The following is a 12,302-nucleotide window of genomic DNA, read 5'->3' as shown; positions in this document are numbered from 1 at the left end:
TAGCATGTCCAAAGTCCACAGCGGGCGTAGTTAAGTTTGCAAAAGTTTTCTGAAGAGTTTTTGCCAGCTTCCAGCCTGCTCCTGCCAGAAGCCGCAAGTAGCGAATCCTGTTTCTTTTCCTGGAACCCTCCTGAACCTTATCGCCGGCTCACCTAGATTAAGCCCGGGGCAGCGAAAGGTGACGAGCCCAGAGTTTGCGGTGAGCCCGGCGTCTAGTCGCCCGAGTTTCTGTTGAGGAGGGGGCTGCGCGGACCCGGCAACCTCCGCTGAGCAGCTCCAGAGGGCTCCGTTCCCTTTTCACCCCTGATCTGGCCCTAGCTTTCAGCTGCCTTTAAAAACCTTGGCCTTCAACGGGGATATATAAACAACCCCGGGCGTTTTTAAACAGCCATCCCACCACCCTGGCCGCAAACAGCAGAAATTTAATTTCTGCGGTGGGGTTTCTGTTCTTCTGCCTTGGGTGGGTTTAAGAAGGGGAGGCTTTTAGTACCATCGGTGCATTTATTCCTTTTCATTTAAAGGGCCAAGACAGGTAGGTGGAAAAAAAAAAAGCTGTAACGATCTGCTCCTCTTTCTCTTTTTTTTTTTTTAAATCTGGTTAAATAATTGTCCCCTTTAAGGGGAGATTAATTTAATATAAGCTTTTTATGGTTCCAGGCCTGGGCTGGATCTTGATCTAGTTACAATGAATAATGTTCACTTTTTTAAAAAGTGCTGTCGGAGTTCTTTATTTTTCAAGCTTTGTACACCTTCCAAACTTAGATTGTGATTCCTAAAACAACACAAACCAAATGTGCAGTTAGTTGTGTCTATAGCATTGCCTCCTGTTCCTCGCAGTTTTCTGCAAGCAAGAGTTTCCAAGGGGGATGGAAATGAGGATGAGGTGGATCAGCCTAGACTCTTTCCCTCCCCTTCCTCCATTTATGTAGATTTGGGTTGGGAGCCCATTTCAGTTTTAAATTATTCTAATTGCTTTACGTAAACAGACAGCCGGCAGATCTCGCAGCTTTTGCTGCTCCGTGAGAGGGAACCTGACAGGGTTGGGTCCTGGGCTCACTCTCAGAGGAGAGCGAAGGGAAGACAGGCTGATAGTCAACCAAAGGGTCATTTAAACCCGGATGCCCCTGACACGCCAAGGGAGTGGCTTCTAAGGGATCTGTGGCTTCCTTTGGGGTAAATCAGAGTCTCTTCTGGATCTCCCCTCCTTTGCCTGCGAACCCACACCCAAGTATATCAAAACACTAAGTGATTAATAAAGAATCTTCAGAAGTCGAAGCGATGCCATTTCTCCAGCCACCCCAGGAAAGTATTTGTTTTTTTTTCTAAAAGAATGAAAAAAATCATAGAATTTGCTTTCATGAGCCATCAGGGAATTGCTTTTCTAGGCTACTAAAAGATCAAGGTATAGATCTCTTGAAAAAGTGCAAGTGGGTCTTGAGAGCATTTGGGGAAAGGAAAGGACAGCAGAGAAATCAGACCACTTGATTAATATCTGTCCCCACTCCCGTCCCCATAAAGAGAGGCCTCTTCAGAAGGAGCCCTGGTCATTGCATAACTGAAGGGGCAGACAGAATTTTCAGGGAGAGAAGGAATGCAAAGGTTAGGGATAAAAGCAAACCAAACTTCAAAAGGAGATTGCATCCCGGCTCATTCGCGGTGTCTCCCGGCTCCACTCTGTGCTTTTCCACCCACCGGCCTCCCAAGCAGTTTTGACAAAAATTATTACTTTAAAATTTGACTTTTAAGTAAGTCTAAGACAACCTCTCTAAGAAGTTAATCAGTACAGAATTATTCTATTCCCTGGAAGAAGGAGGAGAAAATGTGAAACAATGATCAAGTCTGATGACATTGACGAAAACAGCATTTGTGATTCTTGAGCAGTCTTCTGGAATTCTGGGTGTAAATCCTCTGCTTTGACCTTTGAAACTAAAGGGAGACTTAAAGTTATGAATTTTCCTTAAAATAGGTTAAAATCATCCTAATTGCTTATCCTGGACCCCAAAATGTACCCATTCCCCCATTTCTCCCATGGAATACCTTTATTTTTTAGCATAGGAGAGATACCTATTTTTCTACTGAGAAAATCTTAAATTTGCTCCATGTTACCCATGATTTACAGAAGCAGCCTTAAAAGCTGTTTGGACGACTTAGGATCTGTTTTGTAATAGTGTAATATTACAGTTTGTTTAGGCCCTGGTACGCCAGAGTCTGAAAGCATGAACACGCCTTCAGCAACTTCAGGGGTCTTAGATGCTGACAGTTATATTTTTTTCATGAGAAAGAAATAAGTAATGTTTCTGTCGTCAGGATCACGGTCCTTAGCTATCCCTTAAATGTCATCTCAGCTGAATTCTAAGTTCCACTCCACAGGTTTCTTTGAAACACTAGAAAATTAAGGGATTTGAAATAAATGAATTGTAACTGTAATTTCAGCCTAATTAGAGTTGGTTTAAAATGCCAGTTTGAACTGTGAGCAGGCTAGCCAAGAGCAGTTTAGAGAGAGTCATGTCGTATATAGGAGGGTTGATATTCTGCCCAACTTCCTGATACTTTAAAAACAGAGAAGTAAAACAAAATATGAGATATCCTTTGGCCAGCAAGTCCTTTCTTGTCTGTTTGGTCTGTGTTAAAATGTAAATGTTTGTGTTGCTTTAACTATTGTTTATAGCCTTTCATTCCAGTTGCTTCTTTTTTCTGTTTGAAGTTAGATTTTTTTATTCTCTTTATATTGCCTATCAATGACAAAATCTGTATCAAATTAGCAGATATGTTAGCTCTAATTTTTTTTAATTTTTAGCTAGTCTAAGTATGCTTGTTAATAATTAGATGATATGCATTATTAATATAGTTTCCCAGGATTGAATATTCTCCCCATTTTTCCAGCCAAAAAAACCCCTCCAAGATCAATAAAAGGCCAAGTTAGTGATCTTGGAGTGCCCAAATATCCTTGACTTCTGCTGCATTTTTTAAAAAGGGAGAGAGAAATGGGAGTTAAACTCCAATTTTTTTTTTGAGTCTCAAATTCCAACATCAACAACCTTTTCTTATTTAGCCACCATCATCTTTGTTCTCTGTATTTGCTTCTGCTTGGTGAAGTTCTCATGAATTTGCCAAATGACTGATGAGGATAGTTTTGGAAAGATGAGCGAGGCACAGGCATGGAGCACTGTGGGAGGGGCCAGGGGGAGGAGGGAGATTGAGAATACATTTTGGGAGTTATACAACAAGATTTATTTATTTTAACCTCTTTCCAGATTCTGTCCCAACAATGAGTTATTGAGTTGGAAAACGGTGTCATTGATCCAGTCCGTGTATACTTACTGGATGTTGAATTAGAATAGAGAAGCCGGGTCACCACAGGGAGATGGGGATGAGGAAGGAAAATGATGTGTTCCAGGAGGGCATTTCAACACTGTGAGCTAATTTTACAGCGGGAAGTGAAAATGGGGAGGGGGGGAAGTGGAAAAATTTTTAAGAGACTAAAACAAGCAAAATAAAGCAAGCACATTTTGTGGGAATAGAAAAAAAAAACGGTAACAATAACTGAATAACTGATCAGGGAGATTTATTTTAATGATATTTTTGAAACAAAAGGGAATTGTGATGTTACTGCTCTTAATTAAATGGCGGCAAACACACTTAAAATGGGAACTAGATACCTAATTAGAGGGGGCATGAGGAGTAAATAGCTGTGTTTTTAAATCTCCTTGATAGAAAACATGGCCAACATTTGGATGGAAAGGATTAGAAAGAAAGATAAAAGACCCCGACCTTGCTTGCTAGTGCAAGTTGGATAAAATAGGCAGGGAAAACACCTGCCTATTTCCAGGGCAGTGATTCTCCAGGTGTGGTCTTGGGGTTGAAGGACGTCCACCCCTCATAGTGAGTTGGTTCATTTTGCCTATCGTACACCTTAGAATCCAAAAGCTGAAGCACCGTAAGGAATGAAAACAATAGATGGTCATCTGGATGACACAGAAGGGGTAATGACTAAGCAGGCAATGAAGACAGGAATTTTGAGAAACACCGCTTTTTTTACAGGCAGAAAAAGAGGACCGAATATAGGTGTTACCAAATTATGTAGCAATTATTAGGTAAAAATGAGAAGGTGGAAAACAGGGGCAAAAATAATCACTGTAGAATGTTTTACTATCAAAACTCAAAAACAAAATGAAAAAAATGATTATATAATTGGTACGATTAACACAAATTTCACTACTGACCGAGAAAGTACCACAAGGAGTATCAGAAATGATAGAAACAAGTAGGACTTGGGGCATTTTGACTAGAAATTCTATGACCACTTTAAAAACTAGAGACAATGGAAATATAGCTAATAATAAATGTCTAGACCAAGAAAATTGTTTCTAGAAGGTCAAATGATGACCAAAGAAATGGATGCTACCGCACGAAGCATCTTCATGCCATGCCCTTCAGAGCATTTTACCTTGGAATCACTGCTTTTTTATTACCTGAGCATCAAAAATATTTATCTACCAGTTTCCTTCAATAGCTCTTCTAGGAAATCTATTCCTATTCAATTACATTAAAGGAATTCCTTTCAAGATCAGCTGGGTTTGGAGAAAACCTCAGTCATCTATCAGGATGTAGCTACATCTTGGGGAGTCACAGATATAAAAAGACAATGCAGTTCCACTCCTGAATTCAGAGGAGCACAGAAAAGTGAGCACCCCCCTTCTCTGAGGTCTGTGTTGATTTCGTAATTAGTAATAAGCGAAGAGTACATTTCTGATTTTTTTCCTTGCATGCCGAAGTTCACTGCTAGTGAAAATCAAGATAACAGAAGTGAGTAGGTGGGTCTCAAAGATAAATTGTAAGGGACAGTTCAGGTCATTCAAGAATTTTCAGCAATTCAGTTGTAACCATTGAATTTATTTTTAGCGGAAATAAGTTTTAACACCTAAAAGTAAAGTCGGCCCTCTTAGGCCTGTCGTTGGAGGTCTAGACAAATGAAAGATGGGTTAGGTTATAAGCTTACCAGAACAAGACATTCTGTTTCTCAAAGATGAAGAATTAAGAAGAGGTGATTGTGTTCATGAGAAGGCTTAGCTTTTCAAAGTCCTTGCTATAGTTAGTCTTATTCCAACTGTGCTATATGACCTTCCCTATCTTTATTAGGTGAATGTTTTATGATTTGAAAATTTATGTTTAGTTACGCATAATGGAATTAAAAGTAAATCTTCCCGTTAATAACTTTTCTGTTGTTTTACGTAACTTATGATTGCTTTTCCTTTGCAAACTGAAAGTTAGCACTTAATAGACATTTAATTTTAGAACAATTACTACACAAATGACATAAAAATTTATGACATTCCTGATATCTGCGTTTTACCATGGCTGATGTTTAGGTGGTGGCGCTGGGGGATGTTCCAGACGGCACTCTGGTCACTGTGATGGCGGGCAATGATGAAAACTACTCGGCTGAACTGAGAAATGCTACCGCGGCCATGAAAAACCAAGTCGCGAGATTCAATGACCTCAGGTTTGTCGGTCGGAGCGGAAGAGGTATGTATCTGTCAAAACTGAAGTTGAAACACAAAGTATTTACATGGCAACAAGACTAAATTTCAAAACTTCTAGACGTTTCTGTGATGGGATCCCTAGAAACAGTCTTTCTTCTTGTTATTACTGTTATATCAAGCTTTTAAAAAATATTTATTTGAAATTTAATATTTTTAACAGAATCTAGCTTTACATTATTGCTTTCTAGTATTGAATTGGTTTAAGACTGACTTGGCACATGCAAAGTCTGAATTCTGAATTTCCAGGAAACCCCTCAGAGCTTTACTAAAATGCAAAAATATAAAACTTACCATCATGGAAACTAAGATTATACAACTGGGGTTCTCTCTCTGATAATTATCAGAAATCTATTTAATGGAAGACTTAGCTTAGGATCCATGTGCTGTCCATGCCAAGTGGGCCAGAGCTTCAAACGATCACGTCTAATAATTTTAAGGAATATATAGTATACGATTATTGAAATGTGGTTTCAAGTAAGCTGACATTTTTACGGTAAAATATGAAGAAATCATGTTGGTATCATTCTGGTTTGGTAAATTTGATGGCAATATGACTTTCCTATTATATATAATTTGGATGCATTATAATTATTTGGGGGAGAGGTTGATCCTAATTAACATTTTAGGGATTAATAATATTGAAGATGGATTATCTGGAGGAAGTATTGTGTTAGTGACGTTCTATGTGTAGTTTTCTTTTTCTTTGCCTGTTATCCCAGTATTAGCAGAAAGAGGAATCTTAGCTTGTTGTAATCTCCTCTGGTTTTCAATTATTTTCAAATAGTGTGTTTTCTCTGGATTGTAAGACCCTAAGTCATATTTTATAAATAAGAATAAGTACTAGAAGCTTAATTGAAGGAGGTAGGATAGCTGGTTTTGGAAATCTCATTTTTGTAATATAGTATTGAATAAACTTACGAATAAAAGTTATCCCGAGTATAATAAAAAGACCTGATAAATACCTAAATAACAGTAGATGGCTTGTATTGAAAAAAATAAAAGTACAACCAATGGACATTCAAACATGAGAGTAGTCATTACTCTTTGTAAAGGCATTCAAAAATATAAGAAAATCTGTGTTCTTAGGGAATTTGACTAGTCGAAAAGGGGAAGGGGGTAAAAGCATGTTGATTTTTTTGGCTATTGTTTTTGCTATCCTAGCTGTCTAGAGCATTTTCAAAATAGAATCATAGGTGGAGAAAATAAAAAAGCTTATACCGTGATTGAAAGTGTATGTTCATAGTACTAAGTATGTTAATAATAGGGTAATACAAAGAAAATGATATCCACTTATTGACAGCATGAGTGATGCTATAAGGTATAAAAGCCTAAGGCATTAAATGGGTTCACTTGTTATATTAAAAGTCCCCGCCTTTCAGTAAATGGAATTCACATTATGATTCAGAGATGTGTGTTTAGAAAACATCTTGAAGGCTTCAGATGAGTAGCTGGCAGAGTGGATGAGGAGCCAATAAAAAATCAAGGCCCCACCGCCTGGTCCATGCCCACCGGCCTAGCTAAAAATCTTAATTCGATTCGTGTGGATTTCTGCTATTAGGGATCGATTACTGAGTGTCATTTGGTTGCATTTCCAGAGAAAGTAATATCATCGTTTGCATGCCTATGTGTCAGGTTTTGGTTATAAAAGTTTTGGAATTTAATGGTCCATGCTGGGGACATTTTCCCGTAAGAAGTTCAGTGGTGGCTTTCTGGCAATGTGCAGTAAGTCGATGATAATGAAGAATGAGATTTTGAAAGTGGCAAGCTTCCTTTTCTGGCGTGGAGGGCTGGTCTCTGGACACTCATTGGCCATCTCTGTTTTGAGTGGGTGACTAATAGGTGCTTGTGTTTACTTGGGTAACACTGAACTATTTCCTCAAGGTGTGGATTGTTTGCGTTCGGCTGCCTGATTCGTGCCAGTATGCTCTTGAGTTTGCATAAAACCCAAATAATAAAATAGCTGTAACCAAGGCTGGGCTGTCTTCTGATAACCCGGAACGAGAAAATTAATTGAAATGCTGTAAATGGCCAATATCTGTTTTGAACAGCTTCTGTTCCCACGAGTGATAAGAAGCAATCTAAAATACAGGAACCCTAGTTGAATGTTTGACCCAGTTATGCTTACCATGTATATTTTTGGTCTTGAGTGATTATTTTTTTGGGGGGGTCAGTACTACAAGCTATCAAAAGGCCCTGTTTGAGTCTGTCTCATAATTTTTCTCCGTAGTGGTAAAATACAACTTGCTCTTACTCTTTCAAGTGTAAGTGTCAACATCAAAGCCTGCCAGATTTTTTTTTTTTTTGCAATTTGCTTCCCATTATGGAGAGAGCAGATGATTCTCATTAATTTTGACAATTAGCCTTAATCTTCCTCACTGAATCTTGTCCTTTAAAAGTTTCATTACGTTTTATTAAGCAATCTTAAGACTGTCTGCTGTTTCATTTTTGTTTTCGAAAATGTGCCTGAAAACATGTCATTGACATCCACACACCACACAGTGGCCGAGAAGGTCCTGGCTATTGGCTCCTGCAAACATTTCAATGCCAATTTCACATTCTGTCAGAAGGCACTGGTCTGATGGATTCTCAAAGGGGCTGGGTGCTCAGTTCCAAATGAAAGGTAGAAAAAGAAACATTCTTTTCTTTTACCGGCTACCAGTGCTTAGGGATTGTAAAACCTCGTAGAAATTGCCAGAGGTTGAACATGGAAGGGTTTTTCTCTGTTCTACAAAACTGATCTGTCTGGGTGCTGGCTGATGTCCAGGATCACAGCTCCTAACCTCAGGTTCAGCCTGCAACTGGGAAAACCTGCCCGTCCAGCTTTTACGGCCTTGCTGACAACACTGGCCCCTAAAAAATATTCGTGAAGGCTTCAGCAGTCTGAGCCGTCTTCCTTTGCTTCCTTCCCCTCCTTTCTCTCCCTGTCAATTTAAATCTCGCTCAGGGTATATCTCACCCTTGGAATTTTCTCCCTTTGCTTGAGTATCTCCATATTAATTGGTGTTCCTTTACAATGGAAGAAGAGACAGCAGCTCCCAGCAGATGAGAGGTTATGCTGAGCACACAGGTTGTTGTTCAGAAGCATCCACACTTAACCACATGTTCTGGGACTATCCCTTACTTCCAGAGAGTCCAAGTTCAGGATCAAAAGGAGTTCTCTTTGTGGAGGTTAATTAGCTGCAGTGTACATGAGTTTGTACCTGCGGTCGAGGCAGGTGCTGCTGGTATTTTCATCTACAAGAAGGTGCATCGTGGCTGCAGCCGGGAGACATTTAAGAAATTTTAGCAGTGAAATCTGTGAGTGCTTCCATCCTGTTGGAACAGTTGGAAAGGCATCGATCAATCAGGGAATACGGCTTTAGTTAATTCATTTTAGAACCAAAGAGGAAATCTAACAGACCGTATCATCAACCACATCATAAATGGGGGAAGAGAATCCACGGCAAATTTACTTCTGATTTTTCTAAGAATATGATTTTTACTCTTTTGAGAACATCATAGATAATTTGTTAAATCCTTTGGAAGCCTTTTCCCCGGGGGGGAAAAAAATGCACATGTGCACTTATACAGTTTCATGTATATTTCGGTTTCCAGGGCTGAGGATCCATATACCCCCCACGCCAAGAATCTATGAATTTGAAATTTTCCTTGACCATGGAGGGCCAGCCTAGCACCGTGCTGCATGTTGTAGATAACTGGAAAGTGAATAAATAAATGAATAAATGAGTAGATGTTCTTCTTGTTCCCTGTCCTGTTTTGGTTACACCTGTTGCAATTATAGCTAGGACCTGGTTTATTTAATTAGGAAAGTAGATCCCATTCAACCTGCTGGTCCAGATCTTTGAAAGGCCGTCAGGTGTGCACACATGGAGCCCCTTGCAAAGGGGAAGGGCCCATATTGTCGTGAAAACGGCAGCCTCTTCTCTAGTGACTACCTGGGCCTCTGACTGCAGAGCGGCAGTGCACATTCCACAACCAGCCTGGTGAGGTCACGTGTTCTCTGGTCTGTTGGGACATGGTTTAATTTCTTGGTGGAATTTGTGTTTATGTTGACCTCCCTGGCAACTTTAATCTTGCCCACTTTCAAAATAGTACCCTTTCCCAACGCTTTTATAAAGCGAAATTCCTTCATTACGTTCTTGCTGTGGATGCCTTCCCAGACATAATATTTACTCGGTCACAATCTGGGTTATTACATATTTGGGTAATGTTTGTTACTTAAGGCATGTTCATTCTTAAGTTATTTTACATTGTTTGGGGGACAGTTTGGGGAGGTGGCCTCTCAGATGAGCGAAAGACTGCGGTTGAGATGAAGAGAAGGTACATTTAGAAAAGGATAAACTGTGCTGGTCTTTTAAACGAAAAGAGACGTGTCTTTATGGAGTGGTTGTTACTGAGAAATGGTCCGAATGACTCACAATATTATCACAGGATCCAAGTCACTCTCTAGTCCATGACAGACTCACGTAATAGGGGAAGGAAAAATTCACCTGACAAATCCAGAGTTGTTTCACAGACAACATTTAAGATAATAAGCTTGTAGTCAGAGCTCCTGGACAGAATTCTAAGAAAAAGCCCTGAGTTGTATTAAAATCAACTGTCCCGTTTTTTCCCCCGATTTTTCTTGGTTGTTATTGAGCTACACTTTAAAATAATCTATATATACTGAAATCTGTTTTCAGATTTCAATGTGGGCAAATATGGATGAAGAAAGACCCAGCCTCTGAGACACCAAGCACCAGGCAGCCTTGGCAAATAATTCCTTTCGATGGCAGGTCCACAGCGTGTGTCCACAATCTGACATAGAATTCATCACTAGAGATCAGGTTTCACGTCCTGTTTCACATTTGCCAATAAAAGAGCAACACTTTCCTAAAGCAAGTTGCTCCCGACCCCCAACCACCGCCACCATCAGTCCGTATCCCACTTGATGCCACAGCAAGGACCAAGGAGGAAAGCTTTCTTGAAAACTACTTGTGCCTGGAACACGCAGTTTCACAATTTATTCCTTCATGGTGTTCTTGCTGATTTTATGAAGTGCCAGGCACTGCTGATGGTGTCAGACAGCTTTTTTAAATCGAGGTTATTTGTATGAACAATATTTTGAGTTGACGGGCAGAAACTAGACTTCTCTCCACCCACCCTCCACCCCAGCCGGCTTGCGTTCGGTTGAGGCCGTTCTTTTTGGTGGGGACAGAGGACTATCAATCAGAAAGTGCCTCCTAGAGAAATAATGGTTGAGTGATTTTTAGAGCTTCCTGTTTCAGCAGCAAGCATTATAGACATAAACAGTGATCCGGCCAACGGCTGCAACGCTGCTCTGCTTCTAATAAATCAGTTTCGTATTTTCTTTTTGTGCCGGTAGGCGAGGGGCAAGAGAGGGTGGAGAGGACGGCTTATGAAGAACATTTTCTGTGTCTCTTTTTTAAAGAAAAATTACATGTTGAAAAAGAGAGAGGGCGTGCTGTCTGATGACTGTTTTCTTTCTGTTGATTAAAAAAGAAGTCCAGATCAGTAAGAGGACGTTTATGCATAACCATGTACTGTCAATGTGGAGAGGTCAGGTTGGACTTTCAGCCAGTGGCGTGCGTGTGTGCATGAGTGTGTGTGTCCATACTTCCTCTGAGAAGACTCCTCTGACCAAGTTAGCTTTGGGGACTGAACCCATGCTCCTAACATTTCATCTGAAGCCCAAATGAAGCAATTAACAGAAAGTAATAAGTGAGCAGCGTGGACTTCATGAACTGCCTGTGAATACTTTCAAAAGCGCCGGTTTTATCAGCTCACTGTGGGGCGTGGGGCGTGGGGGCCAAAATTGCTTCTCTTCAAGATTTTTGTACTTACAAACATGCATTAGTGGACGTCAGGCAACGCCTACCCTCCATTATTGGTTCTGGTGGGAGTCCCGCCTTCAACAGAGACATCTCGGTCTGTGTTAAGAACAGAGCTATCCATGACGTTCGCTTTGCTCGGCGCTGGTTTGGGACTCCAGCATGTTGCCCAGCTCTATTAGTCTGTATCGGGCAGCGTAGTCCATTTAGAAACTCCATTTTGTGTCACTGAACTTTCTCCAACGAGGGTTTCAGGGAGTTGAGGACCCATAAATCATTAAGTGATTGCAATAATCTCCTTCGAGAGACTCATGGCCATTCTGCTGCAGAATTCAAAGCGCGTTTCTTTTGATTTCCTCGGTGAGGAAGCGTTCATTTAGGAGCCACTTAAACTGTGTTTTACGCAAAGAAGATGTAAGCAAATTTCCTGTTTATTTTTCAACTCAGATTAATCTCTGCTTTTACCTTGAGATTTAAGACCATTGTTAAGGATACACGGGCAACACAGACTGCAGACCTGAACCACCTCGCCCCATGCTCCTGATCCAGGGAAACTCCTGGTCTGGTTAATGGGAGGGCTGACCAGTACCCTCGTGGTGGTGTGTGGCCCTGCCTGAGTCACCTTATGCAAACAAAGGAGGCTTTCCTTGGCTCAGACCAAGGCAATGCACAGGAATATGGGCGGTCTGAGCACACACAGTTGATGATCTAGGAGCTTATCAGATCTCGGCAGACAAGGCAAGGAGGGATGGGCCTGATTGGTGGTGGAAACGCTCCAGTTTGCTCAAGGCACTGGTTTCGGGTTTTTATAGATGTTTTCCTTCATTCTACTTGAAACCATTGTTTAGAGTCAGTAGCTATCTATCTCTGTCTCTCTATCTCTCTCTCTATCATTAATGAGGAGCTGGTGTAAGTTCATCTTATAATC

General features: G+C 40.6%; 1 protein-coding gene across 8 annotated transcripts in view; it reads left to right on the top strand.

Moving 5' to 3' along the window:
• Window positions 1–12,302, top strand: part of RUNX1 (RUNX family transcription factor 1) — a 263,836-nt gene that overhangs the window by 170,738 nt on the left and 80,796 nt on the right. For all 8 annotated transcript variants that reach the window (XM_070597219.1, XM_070597215.1, XM_070597217.1 and 5 more), the window contains one exon: window positions 5,370–5,526. In XM_070597219.1, the coding sequence (XP_070453320.1) occupies window positions 5,370–5,526 (157 nt within the window). The remainder of the gene's footprint in view (window positions 1–5,369; window positions 5,527–12,302) is intronic.

This window comes from Equus przewalskii, chromosome 27 (genome assembly GCF_037783145.1).
Source record: "Equus przewalskii isolate Varuska chromosome 27, EquPr2, whole genome shotgun sequence".
In the NCBI taxonomy this organism is placed as follows: domain Eukaryota; kingdom Metazoa; phylum Chordata; class Mammalia; order Perissodactyla; family Equidae; genus Equus; species Equus przewalskii.
The sequence above is the reverse complement of the archived record's forward strand: the minus strand, read 5'-3'. Positions and strand labels throughout refer to the sequence as shown.